This window comes from Nerophis ophidion, linkage group LG03 (assembly GCF_033978795.1).
Source record: "Nerophis ophidion isolate RoL-2023_Sa linkage group LG03, RoL_Noph_v1.0, whole genome shotgun sequence".
Taxonomy (NCBI): Eukaryota; Metazoa; Chordata; class Actinopteri; order Syngnathiformes; family Syngnathidae; genus Nerophis; species Nerophis ophidion.
Window position 1 is genome coordinate 3,395,233 of NC_084613.1, and position 17,031 is coordinate 3,412,263.

General features: G+C 39.6%; 2 protein-coding genes across 3 annotated transcripts in view; one reads left to right on the top strand and one right to left on the bottom strand.

Annotated features, from left to right (window-relative positions):
- Nucleotides 1–9,686, top strand: part of dmac2l (distal membrane arm assembly component 2 like) — a 10,139-nt gene extending 453 nt beyond the window's left edge. The window contains exons 3-5 of the mRNA XM_061893962.1: nt 5,681–5,889; nt 5,965–6,136; nt 9,380–9,686. Coding sequence (XP_061749946.1) covers nt 5,681–5,889; nt 5,965–6,136; nt 9,380–9,488 — 490 coding nt within the window. The 3' untranslated portion in view covers nt 9,489–9,686. The remainder of the gene's footprint in view (nt 1–5,680; nt 5,890–5,964; nt 6,137–9,379) is intronic.
- cdkl1 (cyclin dependent kinase like 1 (CDC2 related kinase)) overlaps nt 9,515–17,031 on the bottom strand; it is a 28,566-nt gene continuing 21,049 nt past the window's right edge. Inside the window, exons 5-11 of one of the 2 annotated variants that reach the window (XM_061893960.1) lie at nt 16,169–16,241; nt 15,951–16,041; nt 15,678–15,878; nt 15,534–15,616; nt 15,393–15,449; nt 11,548–11,715; nt 9,515–11,490 (exon numbers count right to left, since the gene is read on the bottom strand). In XM_061893960.1, coding sequence (XP_061749944.1) covers nt 11,389–11,490; nt 11,548–11,715; nt 15,393–15,449; nt 15,534–15,616; nt 15,678–15,878; nt 15,951–16,041; nt 16,169–16,241 — 775 coding nt within the window. In that variant the 3' untranslated portion in view covers nt 9,515–11,388. Of the gene's footprint in view, nt 11,716–15,392; nt 15,450–15,533; nt 15,617–15,677; nt 15,879–15,950; nt 16,042–16,168; nt 16,242–17,031 lie in introns of both variants that reach the window. The other variant, XM_061893959.1, reaches the window with a different exon arrangement.

A 17,031-nucleotide genomic window follows, 5' to 3' on the forward strand; every position in this document is an offset into this window, starting at 1 on the left:
TCACCTCTCAAAATACCATCGTCTGCGATAAGTTGGCGACTTGTCCAAGGTGTAGCCCGCCTTCCGCCTGAATGCAGCTGAGATAGGCTCCACCGACCCCAAAAAGGGACAAGCGGTATAAAATGGATGGATGGAAAATACCATCATTTATTTTATGTCACCACATGACCATGGTTTGGAGCAGGAGTGTCAAAGTCAAACACAAAGTGGGTCAAAATGTAAAACTGAACAAAGGTTCTCATAGTCATCACTGGGTGTGAGTTTTTCCTTGCCCTTATGTGGGCCTACCGAGGATGTGGTAGTGGTTTGTGCAGCCCTTTGAGACACTAGTGATTTAGGGCTATATAAGTAAACATTGATTGATTGATTGACTAATTTATATATGTTTTTACTTTTTGAAAAATATTTGAGTATTTTATTCTATTGACTTATTTTGACTTTTTTATATTTATTGACTTATTTGTATTTAAAAAAAAAAAAAGTTGAACCTATTCATTTGACTTTTTTTCAAATAGTTTTTCTATTTACTTATTTGTATTTTTTTTTACCTTCTTATAGTTAATTGACTAAATTGTAATTATTTTACCTTTTTAAAACATATTTTTATAATTATTGACTAATTTATATATATTTGTACTTTAAAAAAAATATATTTTAGTATTTCATTGAATTTACTTATTTTACTTTTTTATATTTATTGAGTTATTTGTGACTTATAATCTTTTTACTTTCATTTTGTATTTTTAATTTTGACTCATTTAGTTATTTTTTTAAACTTTTTGAATAATATTTTCTTAATTTTATCATTTATTTGTACATATATATTTTTTTTGGTTTTCAATTTATATTTTTGGATTTATTTGTATTTGTTAACTTGTTTATTGTATTTCTTTTTTGATATAATGACCTATTTGTTCTTTGTTTTTACTTTTTTTGTAGTTTTCAAAAATAATTGATGTATTCATTTTGAAAAGACATATTTGTCTTATTTACTCTGTAGTTTGTTTATTTATTGACCTATTGTTTTTCTTATTGTTGACCTACAGATAATTTTGTATTTTTAATATTGACTCATTGTCATAGTGGTTTGTGCAGCCCTTTGAGACACTAGTGATTTAGGGCTATATAAGTAAACATTGATTGATTGATTGACTAATTTATATATGTTTTTACTTTTTGAAAAATATTTGAGTATTTTATTCTATTGACTTATTTTGACTTTTTTATATTTATTGACTTATTTGTATTTAAAAAAAAAAAGTTGAACCTATTCTTTTGACTTTTTTTCAAATAGTTTTTCTATTTACTTATTTGTATTTTCTTTACCTTCTTATAGTTAATTGACTAACTTGTAATTATTTTACCTTTTTAAAACATATTTTTATAATTATTGACTAATTTATATATATTTGTACTTTAAAAAAAATATATTTTAGTATTTCATTGAATTTACTTATTTTACTTTTTTTATATTTATTGAGTTATTTGTGACTTATAATCTTTTTACATTCATTTTGTATTTTTAATTTTGACTCATTTTATTTTTTTAAACTTTTTGAATAATATTTTCTTAATTTTATCATTTATTTGTATACATATATTTTTTTGGTTTTCAATTTATACTTTTGGATTTATTTGTATTTGTTAACTTGTTTATTGTATTTCTTTTTTGATTTAATGACCTATTTGTTTTTTGTTTTTACTTTTTTGTAGTTTTCAAAAATAATTGATGTATTCATTTTGAAAAGACATATTTGTCTTATTTACTCTGTAGTTTGTTTATTTATTGACCTATTGTTTTTGTTATTGTTGACCTACAGATAATTTTGTATTTTTAATATTGACTCATTGTCATAGAGGTTTGTGCAGCCCTTTGAGACACTAGTGATTTAGGGCTATATAAGTAAACATTGATTGATTGATTGATTGATGTGAAGTGAATTCTATTTATATAGCGCTTTTCTCTAATGACTCAAAGCGCTTTTACATTGTGAAAGCCAATATCTAAGTGTGGGTGGCACTGGGAGCAGGTGGGTAAAGTGTCTTGCCCAAGGATACAACGGCAGTGACTGGGATGGCGGCAGCGGGATCAAACCTGGAACCCTCAAGTTGCTGGCACGGCCACTCTACCAACCGAGCTATACCGCCCACAAAGTTAGAATATATAATAGAAAATTAAAATGGAATGTGAGTCGAGGAGCCAGATATTGTACTCAAGTAAGAGTACTGTTACTTTAGATCAGGGGGCACCAACGCGGGCACCAGGTCGCCCGTAAGGACCAGATGAGTTGCCCGCTGGCCTGTTCTAAAAATAGCTCAAATAGCAGCACTTACCAGTGAGCTGCCTCTATTTTTTAAATTGTATTTATTTACTAGCAAGCTGGTCTCGCTTTGCTGGACATTTTTAATTCTAAGAGAGACAAAACTCAAATAGAATTTGAAAATCCAAGAAAATATTTTAAAGACTTGGTCTTCACTTGTTTAATTTTTTTACTTTTCTTCTTATAACTTTCAGAAAGACAATTTTAGAGAAAAAATATAACCGTAAAAATGATTTTTAGGATTTTTAAACACATATACCTTTTTACCTTTTAAATTCCTTCCTCTTCTTTCCTGACAATTTAAATCAATGTTCAAGTAAATATTTTTTTTATTGTAAAGCATAATAAATACATTTTAATTTAATAAATGTTAGCTTCTGGACTCTCACTATTATGTTAGATCCACTATGGACTGGACTCTCACTATGATGTTAGATCCACTATGGACTGGACTCTCACTATGATGTTAGATCCACTATGGACTGGACTCTCACACTATTATGTTAGATCCACTATGGACTGGACTCTCACTATTATGTTAGATCCACTATGGACTGGACTCTCACTATGATGTTAGATCCACTATGGACTGGACTCTCACTATGATGTTAGATCCACTATGGACTGGACTCTCACACTATTATGTTAGATCCACTATGGACTGGACTCTCACTATTATGTTGGATCCACTATGGACTGGACTCTCACTATTATGTTAGATCCACTATGGACTGGACTCTCACTATTATGTTAGATCCACTATGGACTGGACTCTCACTATTATGTTAGATCCACTATGGACTGGACTCTCACACTATTATGTTAGATCCACTATGGACTGGAGTCTCACACTATTATGTTAGATCCAGTATGGACTGGAGTCTCACACTATTATGTTAGATCCACTATGGACTGGACTCTCACTATTATGTTAGATCCACTATGGACTGGACTCTCACTATTATGTTAGATCCACTATGGACTGGACTCTCACTATTATGCTAGATCCACTATGGACTGGACTCTCACACTATTATGTTAGATCCACTATGGACTGGACTCTCACTATTATGTTAGATCCACTATGGACTGGACTCTCACTATTATGTTAGATCCACTATGGACTGGACTCTCACTATCATGTTAGATCCACTATGGACTGGACTCCCACTATTATGTTAGATCCACTATGGACTCTTCACTTGTTTAAATACATTTATTTTTTTACTTTGCTTCTTATAACTTTCAGAAAGACAATTTTAGAGAGAAAATACAACCGTAAAAATGATTTTTAGGTTCTTTAAACACATATACCTTTTTACCTTTTAAATTCCTTCCTCTTCTTTCCTGACAATTTAAATCAATGTTTAAGTATATTATTTTTTTTTATTGTAAAGAATAATAAATACATTTTAATTTAATTAATTTTAGCTTCAGTTTTTTTGACAAAGAATATTTGTGAAATATTTCTTCAAACTTATGATTAAAATTAAAAAAAATATTCTGGAAAATCTAGAAAATCTGTAGAATCAAATTTAAATCTTATTTCAAATTCTTTTGAATTTCTTTTAAAATTTTTGTTCTGGAAAATCTAGAAGAAATAATGATTTGTCTTTGTTTGAAATATAGCTTGGTCCAATTTGTTATATATTCTAACAAAGTGCAGATTGGATTTTAACCTATTTAAAACATGTCATCAAAATTCTAAAATTAATCTTAATCAGGAAAAATGACTAATGATGTTCCATAAATTATTTTTTCTATTTTTTCAAAAATATTCGAATTAGCTACTTTTTCTCTTTTTTCTTTGGTTGAATTTTAAATTTTAAAAAATCGAAATTGAAGATAAACTATGTTTCAAAATTTAATTTTCATTTTTTTCCTGTTTTCTCCTCTTTTAAACCGTTCAATTAACTGTTTTTTTCATCATTCTCTGCAAAAAAAAAACTTCCATAAAAGTAAAAAAAATGTACGACAGAATGACAGACAGAAATACCCATTTTTTTAATATATATATATAGATTTATTTATGAAAGGTAAATTGAGCAAATTGGCTATTTCTGGCAATTTAATTAAAGGCCTACTGAAATGAGATGTTCTTATTTAAATGAGATGTTCTTATTTAAACGGGGACAGCAGCTCCATTCTATGTGTCATACTTCATCATTTCGTCATATTTTTGCTGAAAGGATTTAGTAGAGAACATCCCCGATAAAATTTGCAACTTTTGGTCGCTGATAAAAAAGCCTTGCCTGTACCGGAAGTAGCAGACGATGTGCGCGTGACGTCACGGGTTGTGGAGCTCCTCACATCTGAACATTGTTTACAATCATGGCCACCAGCAGCCAGAGCGATTCAGACCGAGAAAGCGATGATTTCCCTATTAATTTGAGTGAGGATGAAAGATTCATGGATGAGGAAAGTGAGAGTGAAGGACTAGAAAAAAGACTATACAGTGGGAGCGATTCAGATGTTATTAGACACATTTACCAGGATAAGTCTGGAAAATCCCTTATCTGCTTATTGTGTTACTAGTGTTTTAGTGAGATTATATGGTGGTACCTGTACAACCTGAAGGTCGGCCCCGCACCTTTCTTCAGCACCAGTCGACGGGTGGTGGCGACGCCCATCCCTGCCCTTCGCAAGGGACCCTCTTCGAAACACGATCTTTTGAAATGATGGCTGCATAATACACTGTACTTTGTGTGTGTGGTCCAATCCAATTGTGTTCACTTGACCGCTCTGTTCCATAGTAAAGCTTCACCGTCATCTTTCGGGAATGTAAACAATGAAACACAGGCTGTGTTTGTGTTGTAGGGAAGCAATCAAAATTTCGTTGGACCTGTACCTGTACATAATGACAATGAAGTTCATTCATTCATTCATAAAGGCGGCCGCAATACACCGCTTTCCACCTACGGCTTTCTTCTTTGACGTCTCCATTATTCATTGAACAAATTGCAAAAGATTCAGCAACACAGACGTCCAAAATACTGTGGAATTATGCGATGAAAACAGACGACTTCCGCGTGAAATTTAAAATTGCAATTTAGTAAACTAATTGTGTTGCAATGTTAATATTTCATCATTGATATATAAACTATCAGGTCAGTAGTAGTGGCTTTCAGTAGGACTTTAAGTTTAATTTAACCTGATCCAGTTCTGTTTGAAAGGCAGCACAGAACATTGTGTCCAAAGTGTACAAACGTTCCCCTAAATATGGACTTTGGTCCAGGCTGGAACTTATTATTCATATTGACATAGTTTCTCATGAGGAACTGGACTTTACTGTCCAAACTTTCCCACTGTTTAACATGTTTGTCCCGCCATGTTGTTGAAGTGCTCTTCAATGTGCTCAGGGTGGACTACGAGCGAATCAAAGCCGTGGGCCCAGACCGAGCGGCGGCCGAGTGGTTGCTTCGATGCGGCGCCAAGGTGCGCTTCCAAGGCTTCGAGCGCTGGCATCAAGACTACAACGCTCTGCCCAACGGAGCCCAGGACAGATACAAGATCCGCTCTATTGACGCCAGCGAGTCCTGCATCATGTACAGAGGCCTGGACCACCTGGGTGTGTGTGTGTGTGGCGAACAGGAGACTTTGTGTCCATGGTGGTCCACGCTGACGTGGTTGTGCTTTTGTGCAGAGGGGTTGCGGCACGTGGAGGAGATGAAGTTGAACAAGTGTTTGTACGTCGAAGACGCGTGTCTGGAGAGACTGAGCTCGCTGGACGGCCTGCAGGAGAGTCTGACCACCATGGAGGTGGTGGCCTGTGGGAACGTGACGGACAGAGGCCTTGTGGCGCTGCACAAACTCAGGTGCGACTGACGGATGCGGAATGGCAGCGGAATGGCGCCGTTTTTATTCAAGTCAATGTGTCAGTTTTTACTGCCAGCAGAATGGCACCACATGGAATGTTAAATAAGTTCAACTTTTATAGCGCTTTTCTACCTTTAAGGTACTCAAAGCGCTTTGACACTATTTACACATTCTCACACTGATGGAGGGAGCTGCCATGCAAGGCCCTAACCCTGACCAGGATGGTCTCCTGCTGGCCCCACTGTGGACTGGACACTCACTATTATGTTAGATCCACTATGGACTGGACTTTCACTATTATGTTAGATCCACTATGGACTGGAATCTCCCTATTATGTTAGATCCACTATGGGCTGGACTCTCACTATTATGTTAGATCCACTATGGACTGGAGTCTCACTATTATGTTGGATCCACTATGGGCTGGACTCTCACTATTATGTTAGATCCACTATGGACTGGACTCTCACACTATTACGTTAGATCCATCATGGACTGGACTCTCACTATTATGTTAGATCCACTATGGACTGGAGTCTCACTATTATGTTAGATCCAATATGGGCTGGACTCTCACTATTATGTTAGATCCACTATGGACTGGACTCTCACACTATTATGTTAGATCCACTATGGACTGGACTCTCACACTATTATGTTAGATCCACTATGGACTGGACTCTCACACTATTATGTTAGATCCACTATGGACTGGACTCTCACACTATTATGTTAGATCCACTATGGACTGGACTCTCACTATTATGTTAAATCCACTATGGACTGGACTCTCACTATTATGTTAGATCCACTATGGACTGGACTATCACACTATTATGTTGGATCCACTATGGACTGGACTCTCACACTATTATGTTAGATCCACTATGGACTGGACTCTCACTATTATGTTAGATCCACTATGGACTGGACTCTCACTATTATGTTAAATCCACTATGGACTGGACTCTCACTATTATGTTTGATCCACTATGGACCGGACTCTCACTATTATGTTGGATCCACTATGGACTGGACTCTCACTATTATGTTAGATCCACTATGGACTGGACTCTCACTATTATGTTAAATCCACTATGGACTGGACTCTCACTATTATGTTAGATCCACTATGGACTGGACTCTCACTATTATGTTAGATCCACTATGGACTGGACTCTCACTATTATGTTAGATCCACTATGGACTGGACTCTCACTATTATGTTAGATCCACTATGGACTGGACTCACACTATTATGTTAGATCCACTATGGACCGGACTCTCACTATTATGTTAGATCCACTATGGACCGGACTCTCACTATTATGTTAGATCCACTATGGACCGGACTCTCACTATTATGTTAGATCCACTATGGACTGGACTCTCACTATTATGTTTGATCCACTATGGACCGGACTCTCACTATTATGTTAGATCCACTATGGACCGGACTCTCACTATTATGTTAGATCCACTATGGACCGGACTCTCACTATTATGTTAGATCCACTATGGACCGGACTCTCACTATTATGTTAGATCCACTATGGACTGGACTCTCACTATTATGTTAGATCCACTATGGACTGGACTCTCACTATTATGTTAGATCCACTATGGACTGGACTCTCACTATTATGTTAGATCCACTATGGACTGGACTCTCACACTATTATGTTAGATCCACTATGGACTGGACTCTCACACTATTATGTTAGATCCACTATGGACTGGACTCTCACTATTATGTTGGATCCACTATGGACTGGACTCTCACTATTATGTTAAATCCACTATGGACTGGACTCTCACTATTATGTTAGATCCACTATGGACTGGACTCTCACTATTATGTTAGATCCACTATGGACTGGACTCTCAAACTATTGTGTTAGATCCACTATGGACTGGACTCTCACTATTATGTTAGATCCACTATGGACTGGACTCTCACTATTATGTTGGATCCACTATGGACTGGACTCTCACTATTATGTTGGATCCACTATGGACTGGACTCTCACTATTATGTTAGATCCACTATGGACTGGACTCTCACTATTATGTTAGATCCACTATGGACTGGACTCTCACTATTATGTTAGATCCACTATGGACTGGACTCTCACTATTATGTTAGATCCAGTATGGACTGGACTCACACTATTATGTTAGATCCACTATGGACTGGACTCTCACTATTATGTTGGATCCACTATGGACTGGACTCTCACTATTATGTTAAATCCACTATGGACTGGACTCTCACTATTATGTTAGATCCACTATGGACTGGACTCTCACTATTATGTTAGATCCACTATGGACTGGACTCTCAAACTATTGTGTTAGATCCACTATGGACTGGACTCTCACTATTATGTTAGATCCACTATGGACTGGACTCTCACTATTATGTTGGATCCACTATGGACTGGACTCTCACTATTATGTTGGATCCACTATGGACTGGACTCTCACTATTATGTTAGATCCACTATGGACTGGACTCTCACTATTATGTTAGATCCACTATGGACTGGACTCTCACTATTATGTTAGATCCACTATGGACTGGACTCTCACTATTATGTTAGATCCAGTATGGACTGGACTCTCACTATTATGTTAGATCCACTATGGACTGGACTCTCACTATTATGTTGGATCCACTATGGACTGGACTCTCACTATTATGTTAGATCCACTATGGACTGGACTCTCACTATTATGTTAGATCCACTATGGACTGGACTCTCACTATTATGTTAGATCCACTATGGACTGGACTCTCACTATTATGTTAGATCCACTATGGACTGGACTCTCACTATTATGTTAGATCCACTATGGACTGGACTCTCACTATTATGTTAGATCCACTATGGACTGGACTCTCACTATTATGTTAGATCCACTATGGACTGGACTCTCACTATTATGTTAGATCCACTATGGACTGGACTCTCACTATTATGTTAGATCCACTATGGACTGGACTCTCACTATTATGTTAGATCCACTATGGACTGGACTCTCACTATTATGTTAGATCCACTATGGACTGGACTCTCACACTATTATGTTAGATCCACTATGGACTGGACTCTCACTATTATGTTAGATCCACTATGTTCTGCTGCTGTTACGCATCAAGTGGAAATAAGAGAATTAGAGTTTTTCCCCCTTTTGCCGGTCTTGTCTATCCTGAGTGTGTGATGTGTTTGTGTGCGCAGGAATCTGGAGTATCTGCTCCTCAGCGACCTGCCCGGCCTGAAAGATAAAGAAACCACAGCAAGCCGGCTCAAGACGGCGCTGCCGCGTCTGGACTTGCACCTGGACTGAAAACAAGAGAAGTGCTTCCTCAAATGTAGAATTGAAATCTGCCCTTTTATTTTGTTGACACCATTTTATTCATCAACAATCGTCACGTTATTTACTGGCTGCGTTTTTGTTTTGTTTTATTTAAATGAATTTGGCGTTTGTAAACATCCGTAGCACCAACGCCGTCATCATTCATGTCAATAAATATTTGCAGTCGTAGTCCAGTCCTACAGAGTCTGTTGCAATACAGAAGGAGAAACCTTCTTTGTCATTTTTTTTTTTTAACCTCCGGGCGGAGCACAACATCTACAAACCCTGTTTCCATATGAGTTGGGAAATTGTGTTAGATGTAAATATAAACAGAATACAATGATTTGCAAATCCTTTTCAACCCATATTCAGTTGAATATGCTACAAAGACAACATATTTGATGTTCAAACTCATAATAATTAACTTAGAATTTCATGGCTGCAACACATGCCAAAGTAGTTGGGAAAGGGCATGTTCACCACTGTGTTACATCACCTTTTCTTTTAACAACACTCAATAAACGTTTGGGAACTGAGGAAACTAATTGTTGAAGCTTTGAAAGTGGAATTCTTTCCCATTCTTGTTTTATGTAGAGCTTCAGTCCTTCAACAGTCCGGGGTCTCCGCTGTCCTATTTTACGCTTCATAATGCGCCACACATTTTCTGGACTGTAGGCGGGTCAGGAAAGTACCCGCACTCTTTTTTTTACGAAGCCACGCTGTTGTAACACGTGCTAAATGTGGCTTGGCATTGTCTTGCTGAAATAAGCAGGGGCGTCCATGAAAAAGACGGCGCTTAGATGGCAGCGTATGTTCCAAAACCTGTATGTACCTTTCAGCATTAATGGTGCCTTCACAGATGTGTAAGTTACCCATGCCTTGGGCACTAATGCACCCCCATACCATCACACATGCTGGCTTTTCAACTTTGCGTCGACAACAGTCTGGATGGTTCGCTTCACCTTTGGTCCAGATGACGCGATGTGGAATATTTCCAAAAACAATTTGAAATGTGGACTCGTCAGACCAGAGAACACTTTTCCACTTTGCATCAGTCCATCTTAGATGATCTCGGGTCCAGAGAAGCCGGCGGCGTTTCTGGATGTTGTTGATAAATGGCTTTCGCTTTGCATAGTAGAGCTTTAACTTGCACTTACAGATGTAGCGACCAACTGTATTTAGTGACAGTGGTTTTCTGAAGTGTTCCTGAGCCCATGTGGTGATATCCTTTAAAGATTGATGTCAGTTTTTGATCCAGTGCCGTCTGAGGTATGGAAGGTCCTGGTCATTCAATGTTGGTTTCCGGCCATGCCGCTTACGTGGAGTGATTTCTCCAGATTGTCTGAACCTTTTGATGATATTATGGAGCGTAGATGTTGAAATCCCTAAATTTCTTGCAATGTCACTTTGAGAAAGGTTGTTCTTAAACTGTTTGACTATTTGCTCACACAGTTGTGGACAAAGGGGTGTACCTCGCCCCATCCTTTCTTGTGAAAGACTGAGCATTTTTTGGGGAAGCTGTTTTTATAGCCAATCATGGCACCCACCTGTTCCCAATTAGCCTGCACACCTGTGGGGTGTTCCAAATAAGTGTTTGATGAGCATTCCTCAACTTTATCAGGATTTATTGCCACTGATAAACATTTTTTATCAGTGTGAACATCAAATATGTTGTCTTTGTAGCATATTCAACTGAATATGGCTTGAAAAGGATTTGCAAATCATTGTATTCTGTTTATATTTACATCAAACACAATTTCCCAACTCATATGGAAACGTGGTTAGTAAGTGTGTTGCTCTGAGAGATGCAACCTGATGCAGCTTAGCTTGGTTTGGTTCCTGAGTGTTGGTCCTGCTGGTGAACATGGCGCAGGTCTGGCAAGTCCAGACCTCAAATGTTGGGCAGGTGGTAGTTGAACTTGCGCAGGTTGTGGTAATGATTCTTGGTGTCCAACGCCGGGAAGATGCTGCTGCCCGTCAGCTGAGGCAAACACTGCCGGGACAGCAGTTTGAGAACAGGATGAGCGTGAGGAGGGCGTGACACACTCACCCCAGCCGGGAGGTGTTTGCGTGGCAGGCGCGGCCTCCTGTTGCCGTAGCGATCGTGCTCCCGCCCGCCGCCGCCGCCCTGGCTCTTGGCTCGCAGGCTGTCGAAGTAAGGATGCTGCAGCAGCTGCTCGCACGTAAGACGCTCCGACGGGTTCATTCGCAGACAGGCCTGAAACATTTCCGTTTGAAAATACTATATTAGCTCAGGTCAGTTTATTTGGAACATGCATCATAAACAATGTTATGCAGCACTTATTTAATCCTGCATTTTTCATACCAGAGCAATTGTATCCTATTTCCTTGTTCTCTGTTACAGAACAGTGAACACATAAATAATATACCATAGTAACTTACCAAATATTAAATACATAAATAATCTAACAACCAAAAAGGGTTGAAGATATTTTATTCATACCGTATTTCCTTGAATTGCCACCGGGTATATAGTATGCACCTGACTAGAATTACTGCCGGGTCAAACTCGTTTCACAAAATATTATTTTTATTAGCGCGTGTCTAAAATTTCCGCCGGGTCAAACTCGTTTCGCCAAATAATTAGCATATGCCTAGAATTTCCGCAGGGTCAAACTCGTCACGTCACGAGTGACACTTCACCTGTCGTCATTTTCAAAATGGAGGAGGCTGATTTCAATCATTTGAAATCGCATAAAGGGAAGAAGATTAAGAGCTATTCAGTAGGATTTAAGGTCCAAGCTATTGAATATGCTAAAAAGAACAGTAAGCAGCTATGTTTTATTAATATACCGTAGCTGCGTGTGTCAAATATGAGTCATTAAATGACTCCCGCCTCCTGGTGGTAGAGGGCGCCAGTGATCCTTCTTGCGACTAGGGGGTGCACGACGGACCTTTTAGGATGTAACACTCCTATGCTGGCTATGTAAATAACCGGGCTGAAATAAAGCATGTTCCAGTCCTAAATACCCGGTGTATTATTTATATAACAACACTTCATGGTGGCAGCGGTGGGGTAAAGAGATCACCCACGGGGCAGAACGGGAGGGGGAGTTGTCCGAGGATAATTCTGTCGACGCCCGCACTACACGTGAGGAGCCGAGCTAAATGATAGCAGTTTTCTAAAGTGGACTTTCAATCGAAGCAGGAGGTAATAAAGGAAGATCTCCATCGAGACTTTTAAAACTGAAGAAAGATAAGGAAGACTTCTATAAACAAGTTATCGATGCTTTTGATCAGAAGGAGCTGCGCATGGACTTCATTTATAAATAAAGGTAAGACCATAATAAAGTTTTTTTTATTAAATGTGCTTTTCATGATGGTATCCTTACATCACACTCAAATTTTTAAGCGCAGGCCTATATTTACCCCATGACTTTGGTAAGCGCCGGAGTGAGAAGAGGTTTTAAATTAATTAGCGCCACGGTGGCAATTCAAGGAAATACTGTATCTCGATATTTTTAGGCCATGTCGCGATACACGATATATATCTCGATATTTTGCATGAAGACTTGATGCATATAATGACAGCAGTATGATGATTCTATGTGTCTACATTCAAACATTCTTATTAATATATGCTACTTTTAAACTTTCATGCAGAGAGGGAAAGCACAACTAAAAGTGTATTTATTAAACAGTTATTAAGCAGTGGCACAAACATTCATGTCATTTCCAAAACAAAAAGAGCAAGATTGTCAGAGACATTTTAAAACAATCTTTAAGAGCACTTTTGTGCATGATGTCACTAAGATGACATATCAAAACAACACTAAATTAAAGTCCTACTGAAAGCCACTACTAGCGACCACACAGTCTGATAGTTTATATATCAATGATGAAATATTAACATTGCAACACATGCCAATACGGCCGCTTTAGTTTACTAAATTGCAATTTTAAATTTCGCACAAAGTATCTTGCTGAAACGTCGCGGTATGATGATGTCACGCATTGTAGAGGACATTTTGTTCCAGCATCGTTTCCAGCTATTAAGTCGTCTCTTTTCATCGCATAATTCCACATTATTCTGGACTTCTGTGTTGCTGAAGCAATGAACTGAGGAAACTAATTGTTGAAGCTTTGAAAGTGGAATTCTTTCCCATTCTTGTTTTATGTAGAGCTTCAGTCCTTCAACAGTCCGGGGTCTCCGCTGTCCTATTTTACGCTTCATAATGCGCCACACATTTTCCATGGGAGACAGGTCTGGACTGCAGGCGGGCCAGGAAAGTACCCACACTCTTTTTTTTACAAATGTGGCTTAGCATTGTCTTGCTGAAATAAGCAGGGGCGTCCATGAAAAAAAACAGCGCTTAGATGGCAGCATATGTTGTTCCAAAACCTGTATGTACCTTTCAGCATTAATGGTGCCTTCACAGATGTGTAAGTTACCCATGCCTTGGGCACTAATGCACCCCCATACCATCACACATGCTGGCTTTTCAACTCTGCGTCGATAACAGTCTGGATGGTTTGCTTCCCCTTTGGTATGGATGACAAAATGGCAAATATTTCCAAAAACAATTTGAAATGTGGACTCGTCAGACCAGAGAACACTTTTCCACTTTGCATCAGTCCATCTTAAATGATCTCTGGCCCAGAGAAGCCGGCGGCGTTTCTGGATGTTGTTGATAAATGGCTTTCGCTTTGCATAGTAGAGCTTTAACTTGCACTTACAGATGTAGCGACAAACTGTATTTAGTGACAGTGGTTTTCTGAAGTGTTCCTGAGCCCATGTGGTGATATCTTTTAGGGATTGATGTTGGTTTTTGATACAGTGATCGAAGAAAAAAACAGCGCTTAGATGGCAGCATATGTTGTTCCAAAACCTGTATGTACCTTTCAGCATTAATGGTGCCTTCACAGATGTGTAAGTTACCCATGCCTTGGGCACTAATGCACCCCCATACCATCACACATGCTGGCTTTTACACTTTGCGTCGATAACAGTCTGGATAGTTCGCTTCCCCTTTGGTACGGATGACAAAATGTCAAATATTTCCCCGAAAAATTTGTAATGTGGACTTGTAAGACCACAGAACACTTTTCCACTTTGCATCAGTCCATCTTAGATGATCTCGGAGCCAGAGAAGCCGGCGGCGTTTCTGGATGTTGTTGATAAATGGCTTTCGCTTTGCATAGTGGAGCTTTAACTTGCACTTACAGATGTAGCGACCAACTGTATTTAGTGACAGTGGTTTTCTGAGGTGTTCCTGAGCCCATGTGGTGATATCCTTTAGAGATTGATGTGGGTTTTTAATACAGTGCCGTCTGAGGGATGGAAGGTCACGGTCATTCAATGTTGGTTTCCGGCCATGCTGCTTACGTGGAGTGATTTCTCCAGATTCTCTGAACCTTTTGATGATATTATGGAGCGTAGATGTTGAAATCCCTAAATTTCTTGCAATGTCACTTTGAGAAAGGTTGTTCTTAAACTGTTTGACTATTTGCTCACGCAGTTGTGGACAAAGGGGTGTACCTCGCCCCATCCTTTCTCGTGAAAGACTGAGCTTTTTTTTGGGAAGCTGTTTTTATAGCCAATCATGGCACCCACCTGTTCCCAATTAGCCTGCACACCTGTGGGATGTTCCACATAAGTGTTTGATGAGCATTTCTCATATAAAGTTAATGATTATTTGCACACAAAAATAAAGTGTATGAGTTTGAACATGAAATATGTTGTCTTTGTAGCATATTCAACTGAATATGGCTTGAAAAGGATTTGCAAATCATTGTATTCTGTTTATATTTACATCTAACACAATTTCCCAACTCATATGGAAACAGGGTTTGTACTTTATGACACTTTTACTCACATCAAAATGTTTTGATTATTTTACTTAGTTTTCTCAAATATTGACATGATGTGTTCACCTTCAGGAGACTCAGAGTTTGATGTGACAGGTTCGGATATTTCAGCTCAAAAGATTCCTAAAAAGACGGAGGAAAAAAAAGGGTTTAGGCCACAACATTAGGTACGCCTGCCATCAAAGGTCATGTGACACGCGGTCTTACCATCTCTGGCGGTTCGGGGATGGCGAGGCCGCTGAAAAACTGATTGCTGCTGAAAACCTGCTGGTGTCGAGAGATCAGGTCTCCTGCGGAGGACAAATCAAAGATCATTTATTCGACACCAGAGTGAGACGGCGGAGACCTCACCCAGGGTCTTGCGGATCAGGTACAGCTGGTCCATGTCGGACTTCCCGGGCCACAGAGGGACGCCGGACAGGAGCTCGGCGAAGACGCAGCCGACGGCCCACACGTCCACGGGGGGGCCGTACTGCGTGTCGCCCACCAGCAGCTCGGGGGCCCGGTACCAGCGGGTGGCCACGTAGTCGGTGTAGTAGTCGCACGGCCCGGCTGGGGGGGGGGGGGCGGACAACAGGAAGCGGGTGAAATGACGACGACAGCCACCGGGGGGCGTGCACTCACTGAGAATCCGGGCGAAGCCGAAGTCGCACAGCTTGATGACTTGCTGTTTGGTGATGAGAATGTTCTCCGGCTTCACGTCTCTGTGGATACACTGGCGGGGGGGCAAAGGTCAGCCGTATAGGCGGGCACTTACAGGGGGTTAGCAACGTGTTTGCTAACGTTTTTACTGCCGCGCCGCCGAGGGGAAGGAATGCTTGTTAAAAAAGGTGCAAACTTACGTTGTGTTTGTGGCAGAAGTTGACGGCTTGGAGCGTCTGCCAGGTGATGCTCTTCACCAGGTGCTCGGGGACGCTGAAACCACAACTCTTTGAAACGCTAACAATGATGTGAATTATATTTATATAGCACTTTTTCTCTAGTGACTCAAAGCGCTTTACATAGTGAAACCCAATATCTAAGTTACATTTAGAGCAGTGTGGGTGGCACTGGGAGCAGGTGAGTAAAGTGTCTTGCCCAAGGACACAACGGCAGTGACTAGGATGGCGGAAGCGGGGATCGAACCTGGAACCCTCGAGTTGCTGGCACGACCACTCTACCAACCGAGCTATGCCGATAACAAGACTCTCTTCATACGTTTAGAAAGGCCAACAAGAACACTTTCCAGCATGTTTTCCAGAAAACTAACAATGTGAATTAGTGAAGTGAATTATATTTATATAGCGCTTTTCTCTAGTGACTCAAAGCGCTTTACATAGTGAAACCCAATATCTAATTTTTACATTTAAACCAGTGTGGGTGGCACTGGGAGCAGGTGAGTAAAGTGCCTTGCCCAAGGACACAGCGGCAGTGACTAGGATGGCGGAAGCGGGGATCGAACCTGGAACCCTCGAGTTGCTGGCACGGCCACTCTACCAACCGAGCTATGCCGATAACAAGACTCTCTCCGTACGTTTAGAAAAGGCCAACAAGAACACTTTCCAGCATGTTTTCCAGAAAACTAACAATGTGAATTAGTGAAGTGAATTATATTTATATAGCGCTTTTCTCTAGTGACTCAAAGCGCTTTCCATAGTGAAACCCAATATCTAAGTTACATTTAGAGCAGTGTGGGTGGCACTGGGAGCAGGTGGGTCAAGTGTCT